Genomic DNA, 12,503 nt, shown 5'->3' with positions numbered 1-12,503 from the left:
GTTAAATAAAGGTGAAATTAAATAAACAGTAATGGCATTACCCTGGCAACACAGAGAAAACATGATGAACAGTCTGTCATTGTAGAAAACGGACAACCCCTCCTCAACTCCCAGGTCAACCCGAGCCAATCAGCTATTGGTGTCCAGGACTCCATGTAATACCCTCCACTGGATGACCCCTGACCTTTCCAGCACTGGGAGCTTATAGAGCACCCTCCACCTATACCCTGCCATGCTCTCAGCCCCCACAACCCCCTGCCTCTGATGCCCCTTCCCTCCCGCTAAGCCCACCTCCGTACGGTACAGTAGCCTCTGTGCTGCTTTGAGTCAGAACGCTGCCACCCTGCTCTCCAGGTCCACCAAACCCAGTGATCAGTGGTTCCTCCCAGACCCACGGCCCAGGCACCACCCCCCCCTCCTCTCGTGTGGGTCTCAGCAGCTGCCAGGCCCTCAGTACTGCAGCGTAGAAATCAGAGACCCCTGTTGTATTGAGTCTCTCCGGCCGCATGATGAAGAGCTGCTGATCCAGCCACAAACCCAATTCAGTTTTCCCTAAATGGCACCAAAAAACTGTCTCCCTTTTTAATTTACCACTAAAACCTGTTCTTAGGACCAAGCCATAAAAAACTGTATTATAATAATAACTGGTTTACGTTTTAACTACCAACAATTGGTAAAAACTTTCCCCTTTCGGAAACAATGGGACGACCTCAGAGTTGACAAGGTAAAACTCTGTTGTTCTGCCGCTGAACAAGGCAGTTAACCCACTGGTCCCCAGGAGGCCGTCATTGTAAATAGAATTTGTTCTTAACTGACCTGCCTAGTTAAATAAAGGTTTCATTAAAAAGTCTGGCAATAACTTAACTTTTCATTATTTAGACAGACTCCTCTAAATAATAAATATAATAAAATAACAAAAAAACAGTTAAATGCTAAGTACTATACATAGGTTTTATTTAAAAAATAACAATAGAACCTATTTAGTACTATAATGGTATTTACTAACATAATATTATTACTATAATAGTTTCTAAAGGGGTTCTAGGCTACCCTACCCTAGAATTAGGGTTCAGGATAAAACAGGTTATACGTAGGGTTAGAGTTTCTGTACAGCACTTTGTGACATCTGCTGATGTAAAAAGGTCTTCATAAATACATTAGATTGATTGTTAGGTTCAGGGTATTTAAAGAGATAAACTGTATGGGTTTATATCTCTCTTGCTCCTCCCTGTGGTCTTCTGTGGGAACTACATACCTCATTCACCACACTTGATAGGCTCATAATCTGAGGTAGCAACTGAGTCAGAGCTACAAATCAATGATCTCCACCTATCCATTAGGTTTACAACTCAGTGAACCTGCGCAGCATTCTCTCTATTTGATGTCTACGAACCAACAGATTTCAACGATTATCATATTACCCAGCAGCCATTTAGAAACAAATAAAAAAGGTTATTTCTTTTTATTCTTTCTTCTGACTGTTTAAATCGGCCACATCTTGAAAAAGAGAACAGGGACATGCGATTTGTTGAGAATCTACACCTTTTTATATATAAAATATATATATATATAGAGTTAACCATGATCAGAACATGTTTAACGTTTGAAGGCTTTGCGCCAACCATCCCTGTACCAACTACAATCAATAACCAGGTGAACAGTGAGCTTCCTCACCAAGTAGCTGTAACCTTGTTAGTAATAAGTTACCTGAGGTAAACCTACAAGGATAGTTAATAATAAGTTACCTGAGGTAAACCTACAAGGTTAGTTAATAATAAGTTACCTGAGGTAAACCTACAAGGATAGTTAATAATCAGTTACCTGAGGTAAACCTACAAGGATAGTTAATAATAAGTTACCTGAGGTAAACCTACAAGGATAGTTAATAATAAGTTACCTGAGGTAAACCTACAAGGATAGTTAATAATAAGTTACCTGAGGTAAACCTACAAGGATAGTTAATAATAAGTTACCTGAGGTAAACCTACAAGGATAGTTAATAAGTTACCTGAGGTAAACCTACAAGGTTAACGCGGGCAGGAAGAGAATTACTTCAAAACCACAGCAAACAGCTGGGACATATAGTAATATTATATATATATAATATTATATCACTGGGCTCCTGTGTGCTAACAAACCCTGTGTACCACCCCTCCCCTGTTTAACCTTGAATTTCGTTCAGAAAAACACTTCCACATTTAGCAAAACGAACCAACTCTTTACGGATCTGTTCGGTGATAATAAACGGAGGCAGATTAGACACCACTACTCTTGTCGAAATCAGCACCAACACAACCCCTCACATAAATCATACTGGTAACTAGCCGGGTAACAAGACTCACCTTTTACATTACCACAACCACCGCCTTGTTCATTCTGGATACAGAGTGGATATGTTCCTCTCCCACCTGTTCACCGACCAGGATCAATAATTCCTCCACACCATTCTCCACAACGCACCTGAAGAGACAGCGTTTCTTCTCCACTCGGTTGAGGACATCAAACTACCCTACTCCCCCCTCAACTCTAACCGATAAACAGCGGAAACCGATAAACAAACCCTCCCACCATGACAAAATACATTTGGAAAATAGGCAAAAGAATAGCTGCACTCTTTACGAACGACAAAACCTCACGTTACCAACTTCTTCTTCTTCTATGGTATAATGGCGGTCCTCAAACCAACGTTAAAGGAGCATGGCGCCTCCTACTGTGCTGGAGTGTGTTCAATCACGGTTTACACCATTTCTAAATCCTCCTACCTAACTCAGTACTTCTGAGAAAATAAAAAAGATCCCTACTAACTTCTAATAGACCCTCCCCCATCCCCCAAATCCCTTCCAACCCCCCCAAATGTCTCTGATCTCACATTTGTCCTCACCTGTACCCAGTGGAACATTAATATATATTATATCTTGTTTTAAAGTTATTTTAGCTAACTAGTCTACAATTTCATTCCATTCCACACCTGAATGTGCTGGGACCCAGCAGAATCTCACTACTAGACCCATTCTCTCATTTCTCCATAATAACATTAATACCTCCAATAGTAGGTCACTCCTAATAGATTTACCAGATGATAAACTATTCAATACAGACAGAGAATCTGAGGATACTATAACTCTAACAGGCTGTACGTCCTCCACCCACTGGAGGACAACTATTATCACCAACAGTTCAACTGAGTACACTGACAGTTCATCTGTTAGTCTTCTACATATCTGCACATCACATTCAGGAAGGTAAACACCTGCTCCTGTGGGCCCACTATCTGGGCCCTTGGATCCATCTGTGAAAAGAGGTAAAAAAGCATAACAACTTCTACCAATGTAATTGTCAACCAGTTTCCCTTTATCACTGACTTCTGACCCAATCTTTTCCTTTTGTCTACCAAGGTTAGATCAACAACAGGATCTGGGAGTAACCATGGAGGAACATCCCCTATCACCACAGAAAAGGGCCAACCTCCAACTCCCTGAAACTACTCTCATCAGCAAGCTTTCCAACTGTCCAACCAAAACCACTGCCTTGTCTACTAGTATATTCCCAACAGTCATCTAGAACAGTAGCAGTGGGATGCTCAACCTCACAGCCTTTCAACCCAATAAGCTAATGACAATTTATTACGTCGTATATCCAAAGGCATCTCACCTGCCTCAACTGGACTATAATATAAATCCATGATATTATGGGATACAAAATGGGAAAAGGGGAAATTATGATAATACTAAAAAACACCCTTCTAACTAACCCTACACTCATTAAAACCCACTACCCCATTCCACTACTTTGACCCTATCTGCTCCTGCACCAGGCCAACTAACCCTACACTCATTAAAACCCACTACCCCATTCCACTACTTTGACCCTATCTGCTCCTGCACCAGGCCAACTAACCCTACACTCATTAAAACCCACTACCCCATTCCACTACTTTAACCCTATCTGCTCCTGCACCAGGCCAACTAACCCTACACTCATTAAAACCCACTACCCCCATTCCACTACTTTGACCCTATCTGCTCCTGCACCAGGCCAACTAACCCCACACTCATTAAAACCCACTACCCCATTCCACTACTTTGACCCTATCTGCTCCTGCACCAGGCCAACTAACCCTACACTCATTAAAACCCACTACCCCATTCCACTACTTTGACCCTATCTGCTCCTACACCAGGCCAACTAACCCTACACTCATTAAAACCCACTACCCCATTCCACTACTTTGACCCTTTCTGCTCCTGCACCAGGCCAACTAAACCTACACTCATTAAAACCCACTACCCCATTCCACTACTTTGACCCTATCTGCTCCTGCACCAGGCCAACTAACCCTACACTCATTATAAACCCACTACCCCATTCCACTACTTTGACCCTATCTGCTCCTACACCAGGCCAACTAACCCTACACTCATTAAAACCCACTACCCCCATTCCACTACTTTGACCCTATCTGCTCCTACACCAGGCCAACTAACCCTACACCCATTAAAACCCACTACCCCATTCCACTACTTTGACCCTATCTGCTACTGCACCAGGCCAACTAACCCAACACCCATTAAAACCCACTACCCCATTCCACTACTTTGACCCTATCTGCTCCTACACCAGGCCAACTAACCCTACACCCATTAAAACCCACTACCCCATTCCACTACTTTGACCCTATCTGCTCCTGCACCAGGCCAACTAACCCTACACTCATTAAAACCCACTAGCCCATTCCACTACTTTGACCCTATCTGCTCCTGCACCAGGCCAACTAACCCCACACTCATTAAAACCCACTACCCCATTCCACTACTTTGACCCTATCTGCTCCTGCACCAGGCCAACTAACCCTACACTCATTAAAACCCACTACCCCCATTCCACTACTTTGACCCTATCTGCTCCTGCACCAGGCCAACTAACCCTACACTCATTAAAACCCACTACCCCATTCCACTACTTTGACCCTATCTGCTCCTGCACCAGGCCAACGGCCTGGGAGGACAGGACACCACCACTCAACACACCCTGGAACTCTTCTGAAGTCAAATCTAGTATGACCAAATACTTCTCTGCAGCTGCCACCAAAACATATTTTTTTTCTGTGATTTACATTCCATTTCTGCGGTACAGTTGATAACCATTGCTATGAACACTAAGAAGCCAACCTTACTGAAGCATATATCACTGGTTGGCCCATCCCTCTATGCTGTCACAGATCTACTACTCACAGGGATCCTCTCAGGATCCCTCAGCCTTGACCCATCCTCCTCTACTTTCTTCACTGCCTCAGCAGTGACAACCTGTTCCCAACAGTCGGGTCAGTGGGATTGGATAGGGGCCCCTCTACCTCTCTCTCTCTCTCTCTCTGACTGGAGGAGACAGGTGAAATGGTGTGTCTCCTCTGGTCAACAATACTCACCTTGAAAGACTCCACAGCCTGTTGGAGCTCCTTCAGCTCCTTCTCTCTCTCCTGGAATCTCTGCTGGACCTTCTGCTGACTCATCCCCAGCTGCCTCTGTGGAGAATCACTCTTCAATGAGCTATCAAGCTTTATTAGTCCAGTAGATCAATAGTATAGTAATGTGACATAGGGCCCATAGAGAGGAAGATCTAAAAAATGGATGGTCCATTTACTAAATGATATTTATTTGTTGCTATGTGAATGATTATAGTTTTTATGGTAGGACTACATGTATCAACGGGTTGAGACTGAACTTTGGACTCATAAAAGGCCATTCAGAATGATAATAGTGTTTGACATTATAAAATGGTGATACATCTGGAGAATCTGGGTTAACATATCAATATACTCAAGGTTTGTGTTCATATTTGTTCTGCTGAGGATCTATTTCATTTCAATGATCTCATATTCAAACAGCCTTAGTTCCTACTGTATCTTTAATTCTTTGTTTATCAGACAGTCACCAACAAGTTGTTCTGGTCTTACCTGTTTCTCAGTCCTCTCTGCTGCAGCTGACACTGTATCATGGCCTTTATGTTCGTCCATTGTACACATCAGACAGATACACTGCTGATCGGTACGACAGTAAACCTCCAGCAGTTTGTCATGATGAGAGCAGATCTTCTCCTGTAGTTGTGCGGTGGCTTTGACCAGCTTGTGCCTCTTCAAAGCAGGAAATTCGTAGTGAGATTGGAGGTGAGTCTCACAGTAAGAGGCCAGACACGCCAGACAGGACATGAGGGCTTTCTGCTTTCTGGTCCCAGTGCAGAAATCACACGCCACATCTCTAGGTCCAGCATAGCACAGAGCAGGAGGGGGAGCAGCCTGGAGTCCTGTCTTCTTCAGTTTCTCCACCAGCTCAGCCAACATGTTATTTTTACTCAGCGTCGGCCTCGGACTGAAGGTCTGTCTGCACTGAGGACAGCTATAGACCCCTTTCAGAACATCCTGATCCCAGCAGCCCTCAATACAGCTCCTACAGTAACTGTGTCCACAGGGGATGGCGACTGGTTCCTTCAGTAGATCCAGACAGACAGAACAACAGAACTGGTCCTGGTCCAGCAGAACTCCCTGTTGAGCCATTTGGACGGTTGTTCACTCTCACACAGACAGACGACACAGAGACTCAGATCAGTTTCGTTTCCTCAGAAGAGAGTTTGTGAAGGGGGATGGACTTCCTGGTTCTGCCAGAGGGGTGGGGTTAGAGGGAGGGAGGGGGTTAGAGGAATGCAGGAAGAGAGAGAGGAACTGCAAGCAACATCAAGAGGGAGACAAATAGTTTTGTTCCAATGTTAGAGCCCTTAACATGGAACAAATGACATAATGAATCTTAAAATGTGAGTTGTTAGAATATATGAAGGGTAACAGTTTTCTATGAAGTATGTATGTATCATTATTTTAATCACCTTTATAATGCCTTATAAATCAATAAGTCCTGAGGAGGTGTGATATATGGTTATTATACAGTACCACGGCTAAGGGCTGTTCTTAGACAAGACACAACACGGATTGAGAATTATCTAACACTTTCAACAATACAATCACATTTTATTTTATTGGTTTCATACACATATTTATCAGATGTTATTGTGGGTGAAGTGAAATGCTTGTGTTCCTGGTTCCAACAGTGCAGTAATATCTAACAATGCTTGTGTTCCTGGCTCCAACAGTGCAGTAATATCTAACAATGCTTGTGTTCCCGGCTCCAACAGTGCAGTAATATCTAACAATGCTTGTGTTCCCAGCTCCAACAGTGCAGTAATATCTAACAATGCTTGTGTTCCTGGTTCCAACAGTGCAGTAATATCTAACAATGCTTGTGTTCCTGGCTCCAACAGTGCAGTAATATCTAACAATGCTTGTGTTCCCAGCTCCAACAGTGCAGTAATATCTAACAATGCTTGTGTTCCTGGCTCCAACAGTGCAGTAATATCTAACAATGCTTGTGTTCCCAGCTCCAACAGTGCAGTAATATCTAACAATGCTTGTGTTCCCAGCTCCAACAGTGCAGTAATATCTAACAATGCTTGTGTTCCCAGCTCACAGAGGGCAAATCTAAAAAGTCAATGAAAATATTAGGACAAGCAATGATATATATATATATATACACTGTGTACTGTGATGTGATGCATAGACAATTTGGAGTACATCTGTAGTATATCTGAAGAATAGTAGATGTACAGTAGTAGTTATATAGGATGAACCATGACTAGAATACAGTATATACATATGAAGTGGACAGCAGTAGTTATATAGGATGAACCGTGACTAGAATACAGTATATACATATGAAGTGGACAGCAGTAGTTATATAGGATGAACCAGGACTAGAATACAGTATATACATATGAAGTGGACAGCAGTAGTTATATAGGATGAACCAGGACTAGAATACAGTATATACATATGAAGTGGACAGCAGTAGTTATATAGGATGAACCATGACTAGAATACAGTATATACATATGAAGTGGACAGCAGTAGTTATATTGGATGAACCATGACTAGAATACAGTATATACATATGAAGTGGACAGCAGTAGTTATATAGGATGAACCAGGACTAGAATACAGTATATACATATGAAGTAGACAGCAGTAGTTATATAGGATGAACCATGACTAAAATACAGTATATACATATGAAATGGACAGCAGTAGTTATATAGGATGAACCAGGACTGGAATACAGTATATACATATGAAGTGGACAGCAGTAGTTATATAGGATGAACCAGGACTGGAATACAGTATATACATTTGTATTTATTTCACCTTTATTTAACCAGGTAGGCAAGTTGAGAACAAGTTCTCATTTACAATTGCGACCTGGCCAAGATAAAGCAAAGCAGTTCGACAACAAACAACAACACAGAGTTACACATGGAGTAAAACAAACATACAGTCAATAATACAGTAAAAAAATAAGTCTATATACAATGTGAGCAAATGAAGTGAAATAAGGGAGGTAAAGGCAAAAAGGCCATGGTGGCAAAGTAAGTACAATATAGCAAGTAAAACTCTGGAATGGTAGATTTGTAGTGGAAGAAAGTGCAAAGTAGACATAGAAATAATGGGGTGCAAAGGAGCAAAATAAATTTATAAATAAATAAATAAATACATTAGGGGAAGAGGTAGTTGGGCTAAATTATAGATGGGCTATGTACAGGTGCAGTGATCTGTGAGCTGCTCTGACAGCTGGTGCTTAAAGCTAGTGAGGGAGATATGTGTTTCCAGTTTCAGAGATTTTTGTAGTTCGTTCCAGTCATTGGCAGCAGAGAACTGGAAGGAGAGACGGCCAAAGGAGGAAATGGCTTTGTGGGTGACCAGAGAGATCCCTGGCCTTATCTTCTCTCAAGAAGATGTCTGGTAGGCCCATTTAAATACCTTTTTTGGACATTTCAAGATAGCAGATGTTTGAGTTGGGTCTATTAACACAGCTGTGAGTTGTTATTTTTTTCATTTTTGACAAAAGGAGCACTCCTGGAAGTGACAGATTTTGACTCATATTGAGTGATAAGACTGAGCTATTTAAAAACACTTTTTCAACATTTCAAGATGCCAGTTAGTTCAGTTTGATCTTATTAAAGACAGCTGTATATTATTTTTTTTGACCCAAAAATATGATATGTTCACGCCCACTTTTTTTGCACTATGTTTGAAGGCTGTCAACTTCTTGTCAGGAGGAGAATCACTTAGCCTTTCAACTAATTTTCAAATGATAGGATGCCTATTTTAAAACACTTTCTCTACATTTCAAGATAGCAGTTAGTTAATTTTGAGCATATCAAAGACAGCTGCAACTTTATTTTATTAATTTTCACAATGTTTTTTTTTTTTTACCCAAAATTATTCTAAGTCCACAGTCTCTGTCATTGAACTATGTTGAGCCGTGTGCCTGGTGATTGAACAGGTTACCAGGTGTGTTTTTGAATATAGTTCTTAATGGCTTCAGTGGTGTGCTGGGGTCCATTGCTTGCTAAGGGGGAACCTCCCACCCGGGTTCAGCCAACAGGGGGCGCACCCAACCCCTCTAGTAAAACTGAATGTCTCTCTCTCTCTCAGGCTATGAAAAAAGCCCCACCTCCTCTCGCTCAGCCATTCTAACAGTGGAAGCCAGGATCTGTGAGAAACTATGATAATAAACTGTGAACAATAATGAAGCCATGTTTGTCTGTGTGAGTGAGGATTTATTATTTAATCGTGTGATAACTTTAATTCTGTGATAACTTTATGTAATACATCCTGTTTTCTAACTGAATAAACATTTTAAGATAGCAGTTGGTTCAGTCTGATCATCTCATGTACTGTTGGAACTTTATTTTAATCCTTTTTCACTATTTTTATTTTTTTATGACAAATTCAAGAGCCTCTGTATACATTTTTACACATTTGTCCCCCACTCTCTACTTTGTACAATGACAGAGAAAGTGGGACTCTGTCGTTTTTCTGACAAGTTCTCTCATTGATCTCAGGTTCAGCCACCAGGGGTCCCCCACCCTCCATGAAAACTTTCATAGGCTCTCTTTCACTCAGTAATCATGTAACAAGTCGACAGGCTCCCAGAGGCAGGGCAATCAAAGGCTCCAAGTCACTGAAGTGCCCATCAGCCCAGACATTGTTATTATTCATACTGTTTAAATAAAAACAGAGGTCTTTAAACTCTTGAATATCTGAACTTGATACAGAGAAAAACAGGATGAGAGAAAGGAGGTTATGAACAAGACAAAACTATTTTTTATAGCATCATAAAAAATGTTATTTTTATTTTATTTACAGTCAATTCTCTAAAAAACCAAAAGGGAATTGAGCACAAGGCAGATAAGCCGTTCTCCCTCCCAACAACATAATCCAATTATTTTTAGGGACTTTTCATCGTATATATATATATATATATATATATATATATATATATATATATATATATATATATATATATATATATAAAATCAGTGGCGTGTGTTCATTTACAGGTCAGAGCTGTAAGGCAAGAGCCACATTCCAACACCTTTAAAATGTACCCCGCCCTCCCTCTCTTCCTTCCTTCCCTCTCTCCCTCCTCTCTTCACTCATCCTTCCTCTTTTTCCCCTCGTTCCCTCCTTCCTTCCCTCTCTCCCTCCTCTCTTCACTCATCCTTCCTCTTTTTCCCCTCGTTCCCTCCTTCCTTCCCTCTCTGCCTCCTTTCTTGAAATAATCAATGAATCAGACATGACTGAAAAAATGGAGTTCAAGCTTTTACACTTTCAAGTTGTGTCAAGTCAGTGATGTCACAAAGGACAAGGAGAGTAAGAAGGAAGGAAGGAAGGAAGGAAGGAAGGAAGGAAGGAAGGGTGCTTCTTTATAGTGCTGGGGTGTGACCCCGGTGTTCATCTTGCTGTCCGGAGAGAAACTGAACCCATCTCAGAGGATAAGTCCCAAATGGCACCCTACTCCCTATATAGCGCACCACTTTTGATCAGATCCCCATGGGCCCTGGACACAAGTAGTGCACTATATGAAGGGAATAGGGTGCCCTTTTGGGACGTAAACATGGTAACACACACAGCCGGCCCACTTCTCCCTCCCCCATCTCCTCACCCACCCCGCTTAATAAAACCCAACATCAAAAAACAGGGAGAGAAAAATTCTAGATTAAGAGAGAAATGAATCAAAGAGAAAGAAGTCTGTCCATCCTCTCGTTCGCCCGGCCCTCCCTCTCGCACGTTAGAAGGTGTTCACATCTTCTTTCTCCATTAAACCCTCTTTTTATTCTTTATGTTCAGGTAATAGTTCTCAGTCCTCCCCTCCTCCCTCCGGTTTCATTTCAGAATACAAGAGGAGTTCACATATCTGTTTATCCATAGGTATCCGGTTTCACCATTGCCCACGGCAACCACCAATCATCAACGATAAACGGGCAGTTAGACACAAAAAAACGCATCTGAAATTGCAAAAAGTGGAAGTTGTACTCCCGGTCCCCACCGCTGAGGGGGGGGGGGGGGCTACTCCTTATTACTGTACCTCACCTCAGTCTCCTTCAAGTCTCTGGAGCTCACATCCTGGTCTGGGGTCTCTAATCAGAGGGAGGGAGGGAGGGCTACTCCTTATTACTGTACCTCACCTCAGTCTCCTTCAAGTCTCTGGAGCTCACATCCTGGTCTGGGGTCTCTAATCAGAGGGAGGGAGGGAGGGCTACTCCTTATTACTGTACCTCACCTCAGTCTCCTTCAAGTCTCTGGAGCTCACATCCTGGTCTGGGGTCTCTAATCAGAGGGAGGGAGGGAGGGCTACTCCTTATTACTGTACCTCACCTCAGTCTCCTTCAAGTCTCTGGAGCTCACATCCTGGTCTGGGGTCTCTAATCAGAGGGAGGGAGGGAGGGCTACTCCTTATTACTGTACCTCACCTCAGTCTCCTTCAAGTCTCTGGAGCTCACATCCTGGTCTGGGGTCTCTAATCAGAGGGAGGGAGGGAGGGCTACTCCTTATTACTGTACCTCACCTCAGTCTCCTTCAAGTCTCTGGAGCTCACATCCTGGTCTGGGGTCTCTAATCAGAGGGAGGGAGGGAGGGCTACTCCTTATTACTGTACCTCACCTCAGTCTCCTTCAAGTCTCTGGAGCTCACATCCTGGTCTGGGGTCTCTAATCAGAGGGAGGGAGGGAGGGCTACTCCTTATTACTGTACCTCACCTCAGTCTCCTTCAAGTCTCTGGAGCTCACATCCTGGTCTGGGGTCTCTAATCAGAGGGAGGGAGGGAGGGCTACTCCTTATTACTGTACCTCACCTCAGTCTCCTTCAAGTCTCTGGAGCTCACATCCTGGTCTGGGGTCTCTAATCAGAGGGAGGGAGGGAGGGCTACTCCTTATTACTGTACCTCACCTCAGTCTCCTTCAAGTCTCTGGAGCTCACATCCTGGTCTGGGGTCTCTAATCAGAGGGAGGGAGGGCATCTCCTTATTACTGTACCTCACCTCAGTCTCCTTCAAGTCTCTGGAGCTCACATCCTGGTCTGGGGTCTCTAATCAGAGGGAGGGAGGGAGGGCTACTCCTTATTACTG

The 12,503-nt window shown here is 42.8% G+C and overlaps 1 protein-coding gene across 1 annotated transcript in view; it reads right to left on the bottom strand.

Moving 5' to 3' along the window:
- LOC123732652 (tripartite motif-containing protein 16-like) overlaps positions 1-6,644 on the bottom strand; it is a 12,143-nt gene extending 5,499 nt beyond the window's left edge. The window contains exons 1-2 of the mRNA XM_082972613.1: positions 5,951-6,644; positions 5,423-5,518 (exon numbers count right to left, since the gene is read on the bottom strand). Of these exons, the coding sequence (XP_082828739.1) occupies positions 5,423-5,518; positions 5,951-6,547 (693 nt within the window). The 5' untranslated portion in view covers positions 6,548-6,644. The remainder of the gene's footprint in view (positions 1-5,422; positions 5,519-5,950) is intronic.
- Positions 6,645-12,503: the final 5,859 nt, after the last annotated feature.

Source organism: Salmo salar, unplaced genomic scaffold (genome assembly GCF_965601325.2).
Source record: "Salmo salar unplaced genomic scaffold, fSalSal1 ptg000838l, whole genome shotgun sequence".
NCBI classification, from domain to species: Eukaryota; Metazoa; Chordata; class Actinopteri; order Salmoniformes; family Salmonidae; genus Salmo; species Salmo salar.
This window is presented reverse-complemented; position numbering and strand designations above follow the sequence as displayed.